Here is a 20,485-nt window from a genome sequence, read left to right on the forward strand (position 1 = left end):
TTCTCCAGCCACTGGGACAACGCCTGTGTTTCCAGATACCATCATTCCAGATACATCTTGATTTGATGTTTTCCGAACCAGAGGTTATTTAGTTCTATTGTAGTTAAATCTGCAGGGAGGAGGGCGGCGCCCGTGGAGGCTGCGGTGGGAGAAACAAAAGGTGCAGCGATAAACCTCTGCATGTTTGAAGACGGTAGAAGTTCAGTGGGAGGTCAGGAAGTGTTCACGAGAGGGAACATGAGGAAGAACGTGCCCTCACACATTTCAATAACATGAAGCGTGAGTGTCAACAGCCCCTGGGAATCTCTGCAGATCGATCTTAAGGACTTGGACTTCATGTTGGGGTCTTGTCCTGCTGGAGACTGAATTTGGGGCCAATCAGAAGCCACAGTTGCAGTAGTCTAAACCTTTAAAGTGCCCAGCGTTTGCACAGTGATGCAGCTTGAGTGCTTTAAAAACAATATTATATATTATATTATATCTTAACAAGATATACTGTTACACAGAAATACTACATCATGCATTTTCTGTGTTGATTTTCTGTTTCACTCAACTCATAACGAAGTCATCCGAAGTAGAATCTTGCTCTTTGAATAAACTTTATTGATAAATCCTTAAAATCTTTGGGGGGGGGGTTGAATATTTCTGATTGCAACTGTACATACATCCGTTTCTCACGGCTGTAAAAAGTTAGCCTATTGTATACAAATGAACTTGGTATTAACATGAACACGGCTTCAGTGTAACAAGTAATCAACATGCTAAGTAATGACAAAGACGTTCAACAACAACACAAAGTTATAGGTTTACTTTTCTGGCAGACAATGTTCCCAACACTCCCTGCAGTGACTCATCTCCCACAGTTCCCAGCTTGTTGTTCACTGGTTCTGTTAGGAATTTCAAACTTTTAACTATAGGTTGTGTCTGAAAGAACTCTTAACAATAAAGATAGAAGTAGTTTTAGCTATATATTAGGCAATCATACAAATGATTTTAATAATAACCTTTCCTTCCTAGGGTTTAATCTACAAATTAAGAATTAATGTTTCACTAGTTCTCATTTCTATTAAAGTGTTATTCCATCAGATTCATTAAACTCACATAGAGTTCCAAGAGCTGTCTGATAAGTCGTCGAGGTTGGACAGAGTGACTTTGTTGATTTCATTCTGTATTTTGTTATGGTTAAGTTGGTGCAGCCAAGATGGCTAGAGCAAGACACTTTCTACTCAAGGCTGAATTACGAGACAACATCAGACTGTCAGGGTAGATAGAGTTGCCCTAGCAACCGGTAGAGTAGCGTAGGTGCATGACGGAGAGCTGCTCCCTGTCACTTCCTGGATTCGGTGACAAGAGGCGTGGGACTGCGGCTGGACCAATAAGGGAGATCCAAAGTGATTTGGGGTGACTCCCCTCCAAATATTCATAACCAATCACATCAAATCTACTGTTATAACTATACCAACCCCCTGCTGTTCGGGGCCATTTTCATCTTCCTACTGCTAACTTAATTAGCATAGGCTGTGATAATTGTCCATAGCTATGAATAACTTTTCATTGTATCTTTAAATAAAACATTTGATTGAACCAAATCTTGGATCGGCTTCTCTCATTATATAGGATAAAAAACACGCCTTAACAGATGGTGACCCCGACGTGATCCTATGAGAGTTTTTGACCAACTTTTTCCTAAGGAAGATTTGGACCAGACAGCAGGCCTCAAAGTCTAGGCTGCTCCGATCGATTCTTCGCATTCTCATAGGAGCTCCAAACAAAAAGGTACGCAGAAACCAGTTAAAACAAATTCTGTATTACTTAGATAGTCACTATTATAGATATGAGAATGCGGAGAGGAGATAGGAGGTAAAATTTATAAATAAAGTTCTGTGTGTTTTGAGATACAATGAAAAGTGTTGGGAGGAACTAGAGGAAATAGGAAATAAGTGTGAAATAGGGGGACAATGAGAGTGATGGGACCACTGAGGAAATAGGATTGGAATAGGAGTCCCAGATCTTGGCGCAGGGGCGGGCAAATTGACGAATTAAACAACAGTTTGCAAATATTGCAACCTAAACTTTTTAGGGTGTGGGTTTGGAGAAATGGTCGGCCTACACTAGGAAAGTGAGGGACCTAACAAACGCATCGTTGTTTAATCGGACCTAAAGATAGACATTCAGGTAGCAAGGTTGCAGTGGAATCTGGAGACGGAGTGCCGGTTCTGACGGGAACAAGTGCTTATCGGGCCAGATACACTGTCGAATCGAGCCTGAAGCAAATTTTAACAAGGGATCCGTGAAAATAATGTCAAACTGAAGGCATGAGCGCTGTTATGACGAGACCAGACGCTTAATGAATTCAGACACAGCTTTTGGATCGACCCTTAAATTAGAAATGGTAAAACGGCTGTGATAATTTTGTTATTCTGTAACGGACGTGGGATTCGACGGGGCCGGGTCTGAATAACCAGAGTGCAACGTTTGATCAAGCTTAAAATTCGCCGTGTGACACAGGTAATTACATCTGATAAGTCTGCCCCAGCACCTGCTCTGACGAGACTGGAGCTGGGCCGCAGACTCTGCCGTTGCCATGTGTCGGGCCTAAACATTTAAAGACGCCTAGATCATAAAATATTATTATTATTATTGAGTGTTTTATCCTAATAAAGTATTTTATGTAAATAAGCTATATGTGACACAGCACTGAGGCTGAAACAAGGGAGTTTCCCTTTTTCCTGCTATCTCTCTCTTTCCCCCCCCCCCCCCCCCCCTCTTTCTCCGGGGTTTCTATGCCCAGGCTGTATATAGATTTAAGAAAAATTGGCTGGATTATCTGGTTGTTTCTCATTCAGGACACAAAGACCTGAGAGGATTGAATCTGGCTTTGTTTTGTAAAAACAATTGGGTTGTGTATTTCACTTTTAGAAATCAGAGACTATTTATGATTTCCAGAAATTGTAGAGGTTTAATTAAAATGTGGGTTTGTCTGATTCAGAGGTAGAAGGGCAATTATTAATCGGTGCTGCCTGGAATCCCCAAAATACACATCATCGTTTCAATTGGACACAAATAACGGAAGGATGTTACGAATAAGGATTTGAAAGAGGAAATTACCTAAATAAAAATTATTATACTACTATTGATTATATAAAATAGAGAGGATGTGAAGTAACTAGTATGAATGGAAGTGTGTGGCTGTTGGACTGAGTGACTGGTAGAAAACGTTGGGGCGCGGCCCTTCGTATCTCAAAAGAGGGAGTCCGGTCTCTGCCTGAAATTAAAAAAAAAAAACGTGGCAGAGCACGCTTGGCTGTGAATGTTCGTGTGCTTGTGTGCAGGGAGATAACTGTGTGTGTGGGAGTAGGAGTGTTTGTGGGTGTGGAAACGAGAGAAATGTCTCAAGGTCAGCTGGCTGACTGAAGACACAGAAAAAACTGACGGAGCGACAAACTGACTGAAAAACGACGTTAGACTAAACTAGAGGTGGTATTTACGCTTGCCATCTGATGTATGTTGTATGTATGGAACGGGAGGGGTAAATGTGTTTAGGACTTGCCAAAGAAAGATTAAGGATGTTGACTGAAGGTTTGAGAGATGTTAGTAAAGACGAGAAAGATAAAGTTATGTGTAGGAGAAAGAAAGATCTGTAGGAGTGAGATGTTTCAATCCAGTGATATCTTGCTCTGAGAGGGATAATAGAATGTTAAACTTGAGTGGTCAAGAAAGTAGGAGAAGAGATGTGGAATAGAAAGATTTCTTACGTGCAACAGAGGGAGATATGAGTATTTGGGAGTCAGAAAGCCATCTGGGAAAGGCCAAAGAGCTTTACAGCTCAGGTACATCTGGCGTTAAGATCACAAGGAGGCTTGGTGTTTGTGTTTATTTGTTTGTTTGTTTGTTTGTCTTTTACTATTGCTAAATTCAGAAGTAAAGAATTCCAGAAGGAATTGTTAAAATTACACTTTTTGGCACAATTTTGTTGTTTCAGATATTTCCAATACATCTAATCTTTTAGAGGAAAGGAGAAAGGTTTTGGCCTCTAAAGTTCTACATAAAATCCAATCATTTAAATATCTTATTACTATGTTAGTCCTGCTACAGCAGGGATTACAGTAGACACCAGTATGATACTACACAATTTATTAGTTTAATTTGTTATACAACTCCATGGAAAAGTGATTAACGAAAACACAAAATCACATTAAAGTGCCTTTTAAAATATAGTAATTAAAAAAAGATAGTAATTGGCAGTATTATTTTTTTCCTGATTTCTTTTTCTTTAAAACTATTCACACTAAGTGCATTTTCTGTCAATATTTTTTAGTATATCTAAGCCATTTGACCCGTACAAAGCTTCATCCTCAACCTTGGCTTTGTTGATAATGAATAAGTTCACAGTGTCTTTGTTTTGTATTATGGAGAACTAGGCTCTGATAAAGTGGGCACAGTGAAATTAAATAGTGGAGGTCACTTTTGCTCTCCTCAGAACAGGGGTAAAAGGTGAAATATTTCTGTCCCCTTTAGAATATCAATCTATGGTCCAACTTTTTTCTTCTTAGAGTATATTTTCCATAAAATTTATGTTGAAACAATTATCGATTATATCAACTGAATAAATTAAGATAATTGTGTCAAAGGAGGGAATATTGAGTGTGTTTTTTTGATAATAATGCTGTAATGCTGATTTTTATTACTAACTGAAGTCATCCAATTGCTTGCTAGGAACGGATGAGAATTTCAACCTAAGCTTTAAACTTGTTTACGAGCTGCCTGGAATTAGTAAGATACAGAATTTAGATCTTTTGAATTTATGTTTGCCATTTGACTCAATACACCATCTGGGGTTAGATAAAAGTAATTACAACCAGAGGCTTCAGCCTGCCATCTGGTAGCTGGGGAAACTTTAAGAACATTAAAACTCGGGTTACAACTGTGTAGACATCATTGAATTTGATTGATAAATTGGTTAATTAATTAGTTTATATTTTACAAATATTCGTAAATATTTTTAATATTTTTAATATTTTTAATCTTTTTAATCTTTGTAATATTGTATTGATTTTTGTATTGTATTGTTTTGTTTTGATCTGTTTTGTTATTGTTTTCAATTTTCAATTTTTTTATTATTATTTAAATTTTAATTTTGATTCTGATTTTGAATTATTACTATTATTGTTATATTTGGAGTTATTATTTTATTTTATTTTTCCTCTCTCTCTCATCCACTAAGAAAATTATTTATTTTACAGTTAGAGATAAACACCCCTGACATACCCACACGACAGACCCACCAAGATACACACACATTTATCAACGAGTCACAGCGCTAGAAAAACAGTGAGTGGATAATACGTGGATGAACAGGTATATTCTGAGTCTGAACCTTCTGCTTGGAATACTGATAAATGTGCTGGTCTGGAGGTATTATTATTAACAGGCTAAAGAAAAATAAATAATAACCTGTCGAAAACAGTTTTTTATCCCGAAAGATGGCCGCAACCCCTGTCCAGATCCCCACCACCATGATGCAGCTTCTCTCTCAGCTGGAAGACGCAGCCTGTGATGACGAACGTCAAGTCCAGAGTCTATGAGAGATGAGTATCGTTTTCAGTCTCGTGCTGATAATACAATTGAACTGTTGGACCAGTGCAAAGCTTCTTTTGCAGCAGCCGAGGAGAGTAAAGACCAACTGAGACGCGAGATGATGGATGGCAAGCGCCATCTCAACCAAGCTCAGAATGCAGCAGAAAGCCACAGGAGAGTGAGTATCGAGCTGCAACGCAACCTCAGCGAAGTGGAAAAATCACGACTGAATGTTCGGAGAGAACTCCAAGAGCTGCAGACTCGTCTGTCAGTGGAGGAGCAACAAGAGGAGGAGAGAGGGAAAGAGGTTTTCGTGCTCAAACAGAAGTTGAAGACAGCTGAAGCAGACCAAGAATCTCTGAAAAAAGAGCTTTCCCTGATTCAAAAGCGCCTGATGGAGTCTGAGTCTTGCTGGCGATCATGCGAGAGAAAGCTACTAAAGGCCCAACTGGCAGGCAAGAGGCCCGAGATGAACATCAACAAGAAAGACAAGCCCCTTAATCAGATGGCTGCTGTGTCAGGTTTGAAATTAGAAATAGCTGAAGCAGTAGCGCAGGCTATGAGGATCGAAAGAGACAATCAACCCATGCCTCCATTTGGTCAACCCCCTCCATTCAGACCAAGAGGAGGGTACGGCCCTGGTCAGTATCAAGGTCAAACAAGAGGAACCTCCAATACCGGATGCTTCATATGCGGCCAGCTTGACCACTGGGCCCGAGACTGCCCTCATGAGGGACAAAGAGGAACACCAGCCCCCTACGGAGGATGGGGCCCCGACAACAGAGGCCCCCAAGGTCGAGGCAGAGGAAGAGGCATGCCGCCGCAGCCACACCAGAGGCCATTTGCCACCGGGGAACACGGCAACGACTTCTACCAATGAAGTTGCCAATGTCCACAGCAGGTCACGTCATGCCCCCCAAACCAGACCCCATAGTGACCTGTAAAATCAATGGAGAGCCCATCCCCCTCATGGTCGACACAGGAGCAGCAGTATCAGGAGCGGTGGTGAATGCGGCTCCAGGAACCAGGAACCAAGAATGTTTCCCCTAAAAGTCAACTCGGACCACGGCATCACTGTATTTTCTGAACTTTAAGGCAATTTCTTTTTCACCAGCCCAAATCCAAATCTCTCAGGCGCTCAAACAGCCTGACATCACCTTTGAATCTAAATCTGTCAACATGGCCAATGAAATGACAGTGGACACCCAGGCCCCACATAACTGTGAGGCCCTCTCCGAAGAAGAGATCAAACTCAGAAAAATCTCCAATCCAAACTAGCCCAGATATTTCTCATATAGCGGCCAATGGACCAACACACATCAGTAGGAAACAGACTCAGAATAACATAGAAATACTGGTGGCATCCACACACGACAGCACTGGTAGAGAACTTAGGACATGAGTAAGATACATGCAGTTCACAACACTAAAAGATCATACAGATGTAAATAGGCCATTCAAAGCGCTGACCACAGAGTACAGGGCATTTTAAGATAGGAGTTTGATTCACCCGCAAGTAACTCTTGTTAAGACTCTTGAGAGTCTTAAAAATAATTATGTTTCACCATTTTAAAGAAGAATAAATTAAAATCCAGTTAAAGGTCAGAGGTCAAATACACTTTAACACATAGTCAGTTTCATCTTAAATGAAATACAGAAGCCAGAATACAAGCCCCTCTGTTTACACAGTTTATAGAATGTCATATCTATAATCATATTTAAATTAATTTTGGACACTTTAACTTTTCAAATTCAGGCGAGAGGGTTTTTATTTCTTGTTGTTTTTGTTTGGTTTCACCAGTTAACTTAACATCTAAGGCTCTTAATTTGAAAGGTGTTGTTAAGCTCCATTTATTGTTTCTATTTCATCATGAAGAAAATTGTGAGAATAACTTTTATTTAAATTGTTTTGAACTGTTTCAGCTGTAAACTCTGAAATGTTTGAATTGAATCTCATGTCTCACACATTTGTCCTTTGTATGTGATTCCTGTTTTATCACAGGACAGTTTGACGTCAAAGCTTCTGAATTATCGTGTTATGGAGCAGTCGAATGAATTTTGGAAAATGGTTTGAACACAAATACTCAAACACTGCCAAATCTGCTGCTATTTGAAATTCAGTTGTTTAATTTCTTATTTTTTAATGTCCACTGATTTGGCCGACCACTCCTCAAAAGTTTTATGAAATAGTTGACTACCAAAAGAGGGTTTGTATGTTTTGATTCGATTATTTAGTTTGTTTCTTTAATTATAAGCTTATAGAACTTTAATCCAATTTACGCATCGCAGTAAATTAATCATCTTTCTGTTTGTTTTCCTTTCAAACTCTGGAATCTGGGCTTCATGTCTTCACAAACTCACTCTCATCCGGTGTGAACTCCACCTCCTCCACCACGACCGACTACGCCCTGCGCCTTGCTTGGTACAGTGCAAGCTTAAACACCTGGCCTGTTGGCAAGTATCAATTCCACGAAAGGATCTTTACAAGGCTAAGATCCAGATCATTGACTCTTAAAATTGGAAAAAGCCTCACTGACAATTCTTGATAATTTTGTTCTTGGAGCAGATCTGAAAAAAGCTGATATCTGAACAGCTTGCTCCTGTACCCTGTTTGGTCACACAGAAACGAATGGCCCTGGACCTGCTGCTTGCAGGAAGGGTTATGTGTATGTACTGATAGGAAGTTCTTGAAAGACATTTTTTCCAAACTGCCCCTGGTGGCTGGGTGACCAGTGCCCTCTCCACCTCTACGCACCATGACATGACATGGTAGTAGACTTTGAAATTACTAGATCATCGCCAAGGCTCGAAGGGAGGAAAACATGCCTCATGCCCCCAGCTGATCTGCTGAAGGGGATGCTGATGCTGATGATGAGGATGAGGACGGGTTTGCACTGGATGGGATGAAGGGTTTGCGGAGTGTATGAAATTCCCAGTAGGTGGTCACACCGATTTGAACGGTGTGAAAAGAGGGTCTGTTAGGAATTTCAAACTTTTAACTATAGGTTGTGTCTGAAAGAACTCTTAACAATAAAGATAGAAGTAGTTTTAGCTATATATTAGGCAATCATACAAATGATTTTAATAATAACCTTTCCTTCCTAGGGTTTAATCTACAGATTAAGAATTAATGTTTCACTAGTTCTCATTTCTATTAAAGTGTTATTCCATCAGATTCATTAAACTCACATAGAGTTCCAAGAGCTGTCTGATAAGTCGTCGAGGTTGGACAGAGTGACTTTGTTGATTTCATTCTGTATTTTGTTATGGTTAAGTTGGTGCAGCCAAGATGGCTAGAGCAAGACACTTTCTACTCAAGGCTGAATTACGAGACAACATCAGACTGTCAGGGTAGATAGAGTTGCCCTAGCAACCGGTAGAGTAGCGTAGGTGCATGACGGAGAGCTGCTCCCTGTCACTTCCTGGATTCGGTGACAAGAGGCGTGGGACTGCGGCTGGACCAATAAGGGAGATCCAAAGTGATTTGGGGTGACTCCCCTCCAAATATTCATAACCAATCACATCAAATCTACTGTTATAACTATACCAACCCCCTGCTGTTCGGGGCCATTTTCATCTTCCTACTGCTAACTTAATTAGCATAGGCTGTGATAATTGTCCATAGCTATGAATAACTTTTCATTGTATCTTTAAATAAAACATTTGATTGAACCAAATCTTGGATCGGCTTCTCTCATTATATAGGATAAAAAACACGCCTTAACAGTTCTTACACTGACACACCTGTGAAGGGAGGAGACACAGACATGTCCTGACTGGGAGGAGCTGGTTGTGTTTGAGGAAGAAGTTGTTGGTGTTTCAGGTTTTACTGCATTCCCCAGCGGCCTGTTCTCACCTGGTGTTAAGAGGAGCTTTCAGTGAGAGGCATGGTGTGTTATCCTTCATTCACAACACACAGGAACAATTACTGTCAAATCAAATAGATGCATTTAATAATAATAAATCACATCTTTAATTATAAAGCACTGTTGGGGTAGAGTCCTGACTTAGAACAAAGAGTCGTAAAACCTTAGGCCAGGCTCGGGTAACCCCTTACATTAGAAATCCAGCATGGAGCTGTTATCTCCATGTGGCAGCAGATCACTTCCTGGGTCCTGTGAAGGACCCCACTGCAAGCCGCTCCCTGAGACTTGATTTCTGACCTTTCCATTGGCCGCAGGCCACACTGACCCCTGACCCCTCCTCCAAGGAGGCTGGCCTCCTCCCAGGGATACAAAACCCCTGGAATCACAGAAATCTTTCTCTCTTTCCTCCGATGCTGACGTTGCCACTAGACCCCCCCCCCCGGGGGTCTTCATAGTCAACCCAGTAAGCTAATGGAGGCGATAAGACGTTTGTTTTATTCATTTCAATTCATTTCATTCATTTCTTCTTTTACCTTAGTTGACGTTTTATTTTGGAAAGGACTTTTCCTGTTTTAACTTGGAAAGACCAAACAGGAAATTGCTCGCTGGACGATCTCAGACTGTTTCCTTTTCCACACGGACTTTACTTTTATGCTTTCTCCACACGATCTACAACGGCTACAAACCCGCACGTCCCTGTGAGGCAGCACGATCTCCGCTGCTGCAGAAGAAGACGAAACCTCATCTCGCCACGGAGCACGACGGATCGGCTCCGGCCCAGCTGCGGTGCTCACGAGAGCCCGCCTGAGAAACTTCAAGCGATTCACTGAACCTCCGGGGATTCGCGCCAAGGCGCATGCAACCCACGAAATCACGGTCACAGTAAGAGGCTTATGTTGTCTGGGCAGATGTTAGTTTTAATATGTAGCGTGTTGATTTAATACTTGAGTGTATTTTGTTGATGGAACTTCCGTGTTCCATTGTTTTAGCCGGCCACTACTCCGAGCCGCTACTTCCGGTTTCCGGTTTGATCGCAATGTTTTGTGTTACAGTAAATAGGGCCGCGAGAAGCGCCTCCGCCCGCACTGTTAACGTCTGTGTGAGTCTGCAGTGATTTCACCGATCAGAACCTCGGCCCACAACGTTCGCTTGAGAGCTGAGGGGTGAATCACTGTTAACTCATCTCAGGCGTATTTTTAAGAGCTTCTTTGAACTCTCCTTACATGTTTTCTCTCTCTCTCTCTCTCTCTCTCCTTCTAAACCGACCTATACACACTTCTGACCTGTAGGTCATGTCACATAGTTAAATCTATGCTTAGAGAGGCTGAACACATCTGGAAACCATTCGGCCCCCAAAGCCAAGCAGAGATAAGAATTCTCTTTGTCTAAAATTTCCTTTGTGTAATTCATGTGACGACCACCAGTGTGCGCTCCGGCCACATGGTGTCATTAACATAGACTCCATCTTGAATAACGCAAGTTAACCCACCATTTTGAGTCTATTATTGCCACGCCTCCGCTCTCTCTCTCCTCCCATCCTGGCTCTAAATTCATAACGGCTCCGCCATCTTGTTTTGTAGTCAATCCGCCATTTTGAGAGTTTTTAGGCCTTGATTCCACGAATCATGATCGGCCTCCATCTTAGATGTGATGTCACTACGCGTCATCGCCACGCCCCTTCTTTTTCTCTCTCTCTCGCACACACACACACACACACACACACACACACACACACACACACACACACACACACACACACACACACACACACACACACACATTGATAGACACAGACAGATACACACACACAGAGACACATAGATGGACCAGAGGTTACATGTATTTTCTGAATTGTGATAAGTGCTGCTGCTGTGTTTATCTTTGAAATATCGGAGCTTGTTAAAATGATAAATCATTGAATAACATTATAACTTTATTTCCCCTTTTTAATAAATACTTTTGTAATTAAAGTATCTGTAGTCTGTGATTATTTGTGCATATGTATGTGATTGCAGCTGGATTATGATTGCCTGTGCTCGAACTTAGAAGCCTTCACTGTTTATTAAGTAATCGTTAATATTAAAATATTGACATTATTAATTTGACATTTATCATCATGAGACTGATAATTATAGCTTGACATCGTTGGTCCCTGGGAAACCAGGGTGGTGCCCCCCTTTCTCAATTATTAATATAGATAGTATTATTCTTAAATTGATAATTTTATTGTTTTTGACTAATTATTTTCATTATTCTTGGTTGATAACCTTATCATTGTTAATTGATAGCTTGTACTTTCTAATTGATCATTCCTATTTTCTCATTAGTGGTTTTGTTGTTATTTGATTACTGATCATCTTCAATTAATAATTTAATTATTTTTGATAGATAATTTTTATTTTAATAATCATATTTCATGATTATTAATAATTAGCCAATTTCAAGTCTACTCCTATTGCACAACACTTCATTCACAACACACAGGAACAATTACTGTCAAATCAAATAGATGCATTTAATAATAATAAATCACATCTTTAATTATAAAGCACATCTCAAAAACGAACAAAGAAAAACTCGTAAAAGCAACAAATTCAAATTCACTCATAGAAGAATGAAAAACTAACAAAGTAGGATAAAGGTTAAGTTAAGGTTAAGGTCGTCTTATTGTCCCCGAAAGACAAGTTGGTTTGTAAACAGTAGTCACACACAACCCATACACATAGACCTCAGACAAACGGCGGTTTCGAACCCAAACAGAGCGAGGATGGCAGCAGCAGTGTTACGCTCCAGCGATGAAGAGCAGCTGCAGTGGAATCAACACGTCCTCTTTATCAATGTACAGGACATTTCTCCCTGTGATCACCGGGGTTTTCCATGTGAGACGTCCTGACACACAGACCTGAGACCTGCAGCTGTACGACCAGTCCCCCGGGCAGGCCTCCCCATAATCTTGATCAATAAATTGGCTATCTTTTCCCTTCTATGAAGGGTGGTGCCCCGCGAGAACTTAGTCAAACTAAAGTTATGATTTAATTTTTAATATTTTAAATATTAATGTTTTATTTTTATATTTTTGATAACCAAATTTATTGAACGCCTAAAGGCACAACAGCTTATGGTATCATTCCTAACCATTATTGCACAACAACACAAATACTACATCATGCATTTTCTGTGTTGATTTTCTGTATAGCTCATTTCATAAAGAATTAATCCGAAGCAGAATCTTGCTCTTTGAAAAAACTTTATTGCAACTGTACATACATACTTCTCTCACGACTGTAAAAAGTTAGCCTACTGTTTGCAAATGAACTTGGTATTAACATGAACATGGCTCCAGTGTAACAAGTTATCAACATGCTAGGTAATGACAGACACGTTCAACAACAACATAAAGTCATAGGTTTTCTTTTCTGGCAGACAATGTTCCCAACTCACTGCATCCAGGCTCCAGCTGAGCTCGGCTCGCCTCGTCTGGTATTCAACTTCCTTTAAGTTCCCTGTTAAAGACTAACTTCTGTAAAAAAAAGAGTGTAAAAATCTTCCTAATTCCTGAGCTTAACTTCCCATGGAAAGTTTCCAGAAAGTTTCCGGTAATGTTCCGCCCCTTTGCAACACTAATCAGGATCAACACAGGTTCTAAAACATCACACAACCTGATTTTACATTGATTTAGAAAACAACAGCAACATTAGTTCTTTCAAACAAATTCATGTCAGTGTATTTATAGATTTCTGTCTTTACAATGTGAGAACTAAATATGTGTGATAAAGGAAGGCCTGTGTTTTATTGACAGCTGATCTCTGTGCAGAGCAGAAACGTCACCACGACGAACTTTGATCAACAAACATGGAGACAAAAGAAGTTAAAGATTAACACACAGAAACTAAATCACTGCTTTTAATGACTTGAGTCTATTTGAGTTTACAGAACTCAGCTGTGGTTCCAAGATAAAGCCTAACTCCAGCATAGAGCGGCTGAGTGAATGTGGTCTGGACTCTGTGGAGGAGAGTCATGGTGTCAGAGACGCTGTAGAAGGACAGAACACCTGCACTGTGATCCAGGTACACTCCTACTCTGGAGGACACAGGACCTGACACTGGAGTCGTGATGCTGTTGTAATCAAAGTGATAACTGTTTATATCACAAGATAACAACCAAGATTTATCATTGAATCCAAATCTACATTCATGTGAGTTTCCTGATCTTCTGATATTCTTGTATGTGACTGCTATATCAACTCGCCAAAACCACTGCGCCCCCACCTTCACCTCCCAGTAACAACGACCAGTCAGACTCTCTCTACTCAGGACCTGAAGCCAATCAGTGAATCTGTCTGGGTGATCAGAATAAGACTGTCCTTGACTTATATGTGTTACTTTTCTGTTTCCCTCAGATAATAACAGACGTTTGTATGCTGTGTTTGGATCCATTGTGATTTCCTGTGAATATTTTAAGAAGTCAGCTCTGGTCTCTGGCTCTGGTTGTCGCAGTAAAACATCCACTTGAGACACAATCTGTAAAATCTCTGTCTCTGTCTCACTCAGAATGTCCTGTAGTTGACCTCTGACCTTTGACACAGCTGCTGTCACGTCCTCAAAGTTCCTCAGAGGACGGATCCTGATGCTGGATGAGTGTGTAGACTCACTGAGTGGTGACAGTGAGGGGTAGTTGTGTAGAAACTGGTTGTGATCCTCTGTGTCTGAGAGCTGCTTCAGTTCATGGTCTTTCCTCTTCAGCTCAGTGATCTCCTGCTCCAGTCTCTCCTGAAGCTCTCTGACTCGACTCACTTCAGTTTCCTGCTGGGATCTGATCTGCTGCTTCACATCAGAGCTTCTTTTCTCCAGCAGACGGATCAACTCAGTGAAGATCTCCTCACTGTCCTCCACTGCTTTATCAGCAGAGCCATTGACAGCCTCCTCCTCCTGTTGAAGCAGCTTCACGTCTTTCTCTGTGTCCTGGACTCTCTGCTGGATTGCTTGTCTCCTCAGCCCGAGCTCTCTCTGCCTCTCAGTCCTTTCTGCTGCAGCTGTCACTATGTCGTGGCCTTTATGTTCCTCCACAGAGCAGAGATAACAGATACACTGCTGATCAGTGCGGCAGAACATCTTCATCACCTCGTCGTGACGAGAGCAGAGGTTCTCCTGGAGCTTCTCCGAGGGCTCCACCAGCTTGTGCTTCTTCAATGGAGGTGACTGAAGATGACGCTGGAGGTGTTTTTCACAATAAGAGTCCAAACAAACCAAACAGGACTTGAGAGCTTTCAGTTTTCTCCCAGTGCAGACATCGCAGGCCACATCTTCAGGTCCAGCATAGCAGTGATCAGCAGGAGCAGCTTGGAGTCCAGTCTTCTTCAGCTCCTCCACTAAAGCAGCTAACATGGTGTTTTTCCCCAGGACAGGCCTCGGTGTGAAGGTCTCTCTACACTGAGGACAGCTGTAGCTTCCTCTCTCCTCCCCTTCGTCCCAGTGGGTGTTAATACAGCTCTTACAGTAGCTGTGTCCACAGCCAGTAGTCACCGGATCCTTCAGTAGATCCAGACAGATCGGACAGGAGAGTATTTCTCTGTCCAGTTGATTTTCTTGCTGCGCCATTTCAGCTGCTGCCAGTGACTGTAGAACACATTCACTTCCTCTGAACAGATACAGATCTCTGCTCCTCCCCCTCTCGTTCACTCCCTGCAGTGACTCATCTCCCACAGTTCCCAGCTTGTTGTTCACTGGTTCTTACACTGACACACCTGTGAAGGGAGGAGACACAGACATGTCCTGACTGGGAGGAGCTGCTTGTGTTTGAGGAAGAAGTTGTTGGTGTTTCAGGTTTTACTGCATTCCCCAGCGACCTGTTCTCACCTGGTGTTAAGAGGAGATTCAATGAGCGGCAGGGTGTGTTATCCTTCATTCACAACACACAGGAACAATTACAGTCAAATCAAACAGATGCATTTAATAATAATAAATCACATCTTTATTTATAAAGCACATCTCAAAATGAACAAAGAAAAACTCGTAAAAGCAACAAATACAAACTCACTCATAGAAGAATGAAAAACTAACAAAGTAGGATAAAGGTAAAGTTAAGGTTAAGGTTGTCTTTACTGTCCCCGAAGGACAAGTTGGTTTGTAAACAGTAGTCACACACAACCCATACACATAGACCTCAGACAAACGGCGGTTCGAACCCAAACAGAGCGAGGACGGCAGCAGCAGCGTTACGTTCCAGCGCTGAAGAGCAGCTGCAGTGGAATCAACACGTCCTCTTTATCAATGTACAGGACATTTCTCCCTGTGATCACCAGGGTTTTCCATGTGAGATGTCCTGACACACAGACCTGAGACCTGCAGCTGTACGAACAGTCCCCCCGGTCCCCAAGTTGGGTCGCTTTGTCCTTCAGCGTGTCATTCTAAATAACAGCTTAATTACTGTAAGTCAGCGTTTTTTTTAGACGCAGCATCGGGGAATTTTTTTGCTGCTCTGGTTATAGCTGTCAGAAATCGGGCCGTTTCCGTAGATAAGCATTGATGTGAACTTCTATTAGTCGGACTTCATGTTGCCGCAGGAGGTGGTGAAGCTTTAGTTTTCGGGGAGGAAACCGTAACACTTTCCTCAGCAGGTGATTCGTCCTGCAGAATAAAACGAGGAAACGGAATAACTGTACAACTGAGTGTATCTTCTGAAAGCAAAAGGAGTGACGCTTGCTGAGGGATTTCCTGATGAGCAGTGAATTAGCTGGTGTCACGTCATTGTCAGCAGAATATTACAGATGTCCTGTGAACCCTCAGTCTGCTTCAAACTGCTCCGGGACAGAAGAGAACAGTCGTCAATTTGTCGGCAACAATCGGGCTCATTACAGTGTCACAGCCATCAAATCCACAGAATAGTTAATATCCTCTTCATAGTGAAGTTGTTTAAATCCCTTAAGGATCCACTGGCATGTCGAATGTGGTTTTAACAGGAGAAATGAAAGCAAAGCCCCCCCCCCCTGCAAAATACAATTATAGTCTGAGTTATGAGCAGTGTAGTGATTCTCCAGCCACTGGGACAGCGCATGTGTTTCCAGATACCATCATTATAGATACGTCTTGATTTGATGTTTTTCTGAGCCAAAGGTTATTTACCTCTATTGTTGTTAATCCACAGGGAGGAGGGCGGCGCCCATGGAGGCTGCTGTGGGAGAAACAAAAGGTGCAGCGATAAACCTCTGCATGTTTGAAGACGGTGGAAGTTCAGTCTGAGTTCATGAAGCGTTCAGGAGAGGAAACAAGAAGAAGAATGGACCTCGCACATTTCAATAACATGAAGCGTGAGTGTCAACAGGCCCCGGGAATCTCTACAGATCGATCTTCAGGACTTGGACTTCATGTTGGGGGTCTTGTCCTGCTGGAGACTGAATTTGGGGCCAATCAGAAGCCACAGTTGCAGTAGTCTATACCTTTAAAGTGCCCAGCGTTTGCACAGTGATGCAGCTTGAGTGCATTAAAAACAATATTATATATTATATCTTAATAAAATATACTGTTACAGAAATACTACATCATGCATTTTCTGTGTTGATTTTCTGTTTCACTCAACTCATAAAGAAGTCATCCGAAGCAGAATCTTGCTCTTTGAAAATTTTTTATTGATAAATCCTTAAAATCTTTGGGGGGGGTTGAATATTTCTGATTGCAACTGTACATACATCCGTTTCTCACGGCTGTAAAAAGTTAGCCTATTGTATACAAATGAACTTGGTATTAACATGAACATGGCTTCAGTGTAACAAGTAATCAACATGCTAAGTAATGACAAAGACGTTCAACAACAACACAAAGTCATAGGTTTATTTTCTGGCAGACAATGTTCCTAACCAGCTGCATCCAGGCTCCAGCTGAGCTCGGCTCACCTCGTCTGGTTTTCAACTTCGTTTAAGTTCCCTGTTAAAGACTAACTTCTGCAAAAAAAGTGTAAAAATCTCCCAAATTCCTGAGCTTAATTTCCCATGGAAAGTTTCCAGAAAGTTTCCGGAAATGTTCCGCCCCTTTGCAGCACTAATCAGGATCAACACAGTTTCTAAAACATCACACAACCTGATTTCTACATTAATATAGAAAACAACAGCAACATCAGTTTTTCCAAACACATTCATGTCAGTGTAATTATAGATTTCTGTCTTTTACAAAGTGAGAACTAAATATGTGTGATAAAGGAAGGTCAGTGTTTGATTAACAGCTGATCTCTGTGCAGAGAAGAAACGTCACCACGACGAACTTTGATCAACAAACATGGAGACAAAAGAAGTTAAAGATTTACACACAGAATCTAAATCACTGCTTTTAATGACTCAAGTCTATTTGAGTTTACAGAACTCAGCTGAATATCCAGGATAAACCCAAACTCCAGCATAGAGAGGCTGAGTGAATGTGGTCTGGACTCTGTGGAGGAGAGTCATGGTGTCAGAGACTCTGTAGAAGGACAGAACACCTGCACTGTGATCCAGGTAAACTCCGACTCTGGAGGACACAGGACCTGACACTGGAGTCGTGATGCTGTTATAATCAAAGCTATAACTGTTTCTACCACAAGATAATGACCAAGATTTATTATTGAATCCAAATCTACATTCATGTGAGTCTCCTTCTCTGCTGATATTCTTGTATGCCACTGCTACACCAACTCCCCCCAACCACCCCACCATCACCTCCACCTCCCAGTAACAACGTCCAGTCAGACTCTCTCTACTCAGGACCTGACGCCAATCAGTGAATCTGTCTGGGTGATTAGAATAAGACTGTTCTTCTCTCATACATGTTACTTTTCTGTTTCCCTCAGATAATAATAGACGTCTGTTTGCTGTGTTTGGATCCAGTGTGATTTCCTGTGAATATTTTAAGAAGTCAGCTCTGGTCTCTGGCTCTGGTTTTCGCAGTAAAACATCCACTTGAGACACAATCTGTAAAATCTTTGTCCTTGTCTCACTCAGAATGTCCTGTAGTCGACCTCTGACCTGTGACACAGCTGCTGTCACGTCCTCAAAGTACCTCAGAGGACGGATCCTGATGCTGGATGAGTGTGTAGATCCACTGAGTGGTGACAGTGAGGGGTAGTTGTTTAGAAACTGGTTGTGATCATCTGTGTCTGAGAGCTGTTTCAGTTCATGGTCTTTCCTCTTCAGCTCAGTGATCTCCTGCTCCAGTCTCTCCTGAAGCTCTCTGACTCGACTCACTTCAGTTTCCTGCTGGGATCTGATCTGCTGCTTCACATCAGAGCTTCTTTTCTCCAGCAGACGGATCAGCTCAGTGAAGATCTCCTCACTGTCCTCCACTGCTTTATCAGCAGAGCCATTGACGGCCTCCTCCTCCTGTTGAAGCAGCTTCACGTCTTTCTCGGTGTCCTGGACTCTCTGCTGGATTGTTTGTCTCCTCAGCCCGAGCTCTCTCTGCCTCTCAGTCCTTTCTGCTGCAGCTGACACTGTGTCGTGGCCTTTATGTTCATCCACAGAGCAGAGATAACAGATACACTGCTGATCAGTGCGGCAGAACATCTTCATCACCTCGTCGTGACGAGAGCAGATGTTCTCCTGGAGCTTCTCCGAGGGCTCCACCAGCTTGTGCTTCTTCAATGGAGGTGACTGAAGATGACGCTGGAGATGTTTTTCACAATAAGAGGCCAAACAAACCAAACAGGACTTGAGAGCTTTCCATTTTCTCCCAGTGCAGACATCACAGGCCACATCTTCAGGTCCAGCATAGCAGTGATCAGCAGGAGCAGCTTGGAGTCCAGTCTTCTTCAGCTCCTCCACTAAAGCAGCTAACATGGTGTTTTTCCCCAGGACAGGCCTCGGTGTGAAGGTCTGTCTACACTGAGGGCAGCTGTAGCTTCCTCTCTCCTCCTCTTTGTCCCAGTGGGTGTTAATACAGCTCTTACAGAAGCTGTGTCCACAGACAGTAGTCACCGGATCCTTCAGTAGATCCAGACAGATGGGACAGGAGAGTATTTCTCTGTCCAGTTGATTTTCTTGCTGCGCCATTTCAGCTGCTGCCAGAGACTGTAGAACAGTTTCACTTACTCTGAACAGATACAGATCTCTGCTCCTCCCTCTCTCGTTCACACCCTGCAGTGACTCATCTCCCACAGTTCACAGCTTGTTGTTCACTGGTTCTTACGCTGACACACCTGTGAAGGGAGGAGACACAGACATGTCCTGACTGGGAGGAGCTGGTTGTGTCTGAGGAAGAAGTTGTTGGTGTTTCAGGTTTTACTGCATTTCCCAGCGGCCTGTTCTCACCTGGTGTTAAGAGGAGCTTTAAGTGAGAGGCAGGGTGTGTTTTCCTTCATTCACAAGACACAGGAACAATTACAGTCAAATCAAATAGATGCATTTAATAATAATAAATCACATCTTTAATTATTAAGCACATCTCAAAAACTAACAAAGAAAAACTTGTAAAAGCAACAAATTCAAATTCACTCATAGAAGAATGAAAAACTAACAAAGTAGGATAAAGGTTAAGTTAAGGTTAAGGTTGTCTTTACTGTCCCCGAGGGACAAGTTGGTTTGTAAACAGTAGTCACACACAACCCATACACATAGACCTCAGACAAACGGCGGTTTGAACCCAAACAGAGCGAGAACAGCAGCAGCAGCGTTACGCTCCAGCGCTGAAGAGCAGCTGCAGTGGAATCAACACGTCCTCTTTATCAATTCACAGGACATTTCTCCCTGTGATCACCGGGCTTTTGCATGAGAGATGTCCTGACACACAGACCTGAGACCTGCAGCTGTACAACCAGTCCCCCGGGTCGCCAAGTTGGGTTGCTTTGTCTTTCTAAGAAGCCGCATTTGAAAAATCTGAACTTTCTATCACCCTGTCATACCCTCAAGTTACCACGTCCCTCCCTCTGCACTTTATACTTACATAATTGCTCTTGAATTATGTGAATATGTGATTTAGCTCGACTCGGTGTAAGCGTTTCTCAGAGCCATTGTTTCCCGTGCAAAGCGAAGGGAACTTTAAACGCTTGCCTTCGTTTGCGACGAGCGAGGGACCCTGAAGTGC

At 42.2% G+C, this 20,485-nt stretch overlaps 1 protein-coding gene across 1 annotated transcript; it reads right to left on the reverse strand.

The window, feature by feature from the left end:
- Positions 1-12,780: 12,780 nt before the first annotated feature.
- On the reverse strand, positions 12,781-19,455 carry LOC133015049 (E3 ubiquitin/ISG15 ligase TRIM25-like). Its single transcript, XM_061082185.1, has 2 exons — positions 17,788-19,455; positions 12,781-15,040 (listed from the first exon to the last, which is right to left on the reverse strand). Exons 1-2 carry the CDS (start codon positions 19,453-19,455, stop codon positions 13,361-13,363), a joined length of 3,348 nt encoding a protein of 1,115 aa, XP_060938168.1. The 3' UTR covers positions 12,781-13,360.
- Between the last annotated feature and the right edge of the window lie 1,030 nt (positions 19,456-20,485).

This window comes from Limanda limanda, chromosome 12, assembly GCF_963576545.1.
Source record: "Limanda limanda chromosome 12, fLimLim1.1, whole genome shotgun sequence".
Lineage (NCBI taxonomy): Eukaryota > Metazoa > Chordata > Actinopteri > Pleuronectiformes > Pleuronectidae > Limanda > Limanda limanda.

Bases quoted from the DNA above. Each gene is read 5' to 3' on its own strand.
- LOC133015049 (XM_061082185.1), bottom strand. From the start codon at position 19,455: ATGGCGCAGCAAGAAAATCAACTGGACAGAGAAATACTCTCCTGTCCC. The intron at 15,041-17,787 runs AAACTCAAATAG...GCAGCAGCTGAA, and splicing joins GATATTCAGCTGAGTTCTGT to ATGGCGCAGCAAGAAAATCA.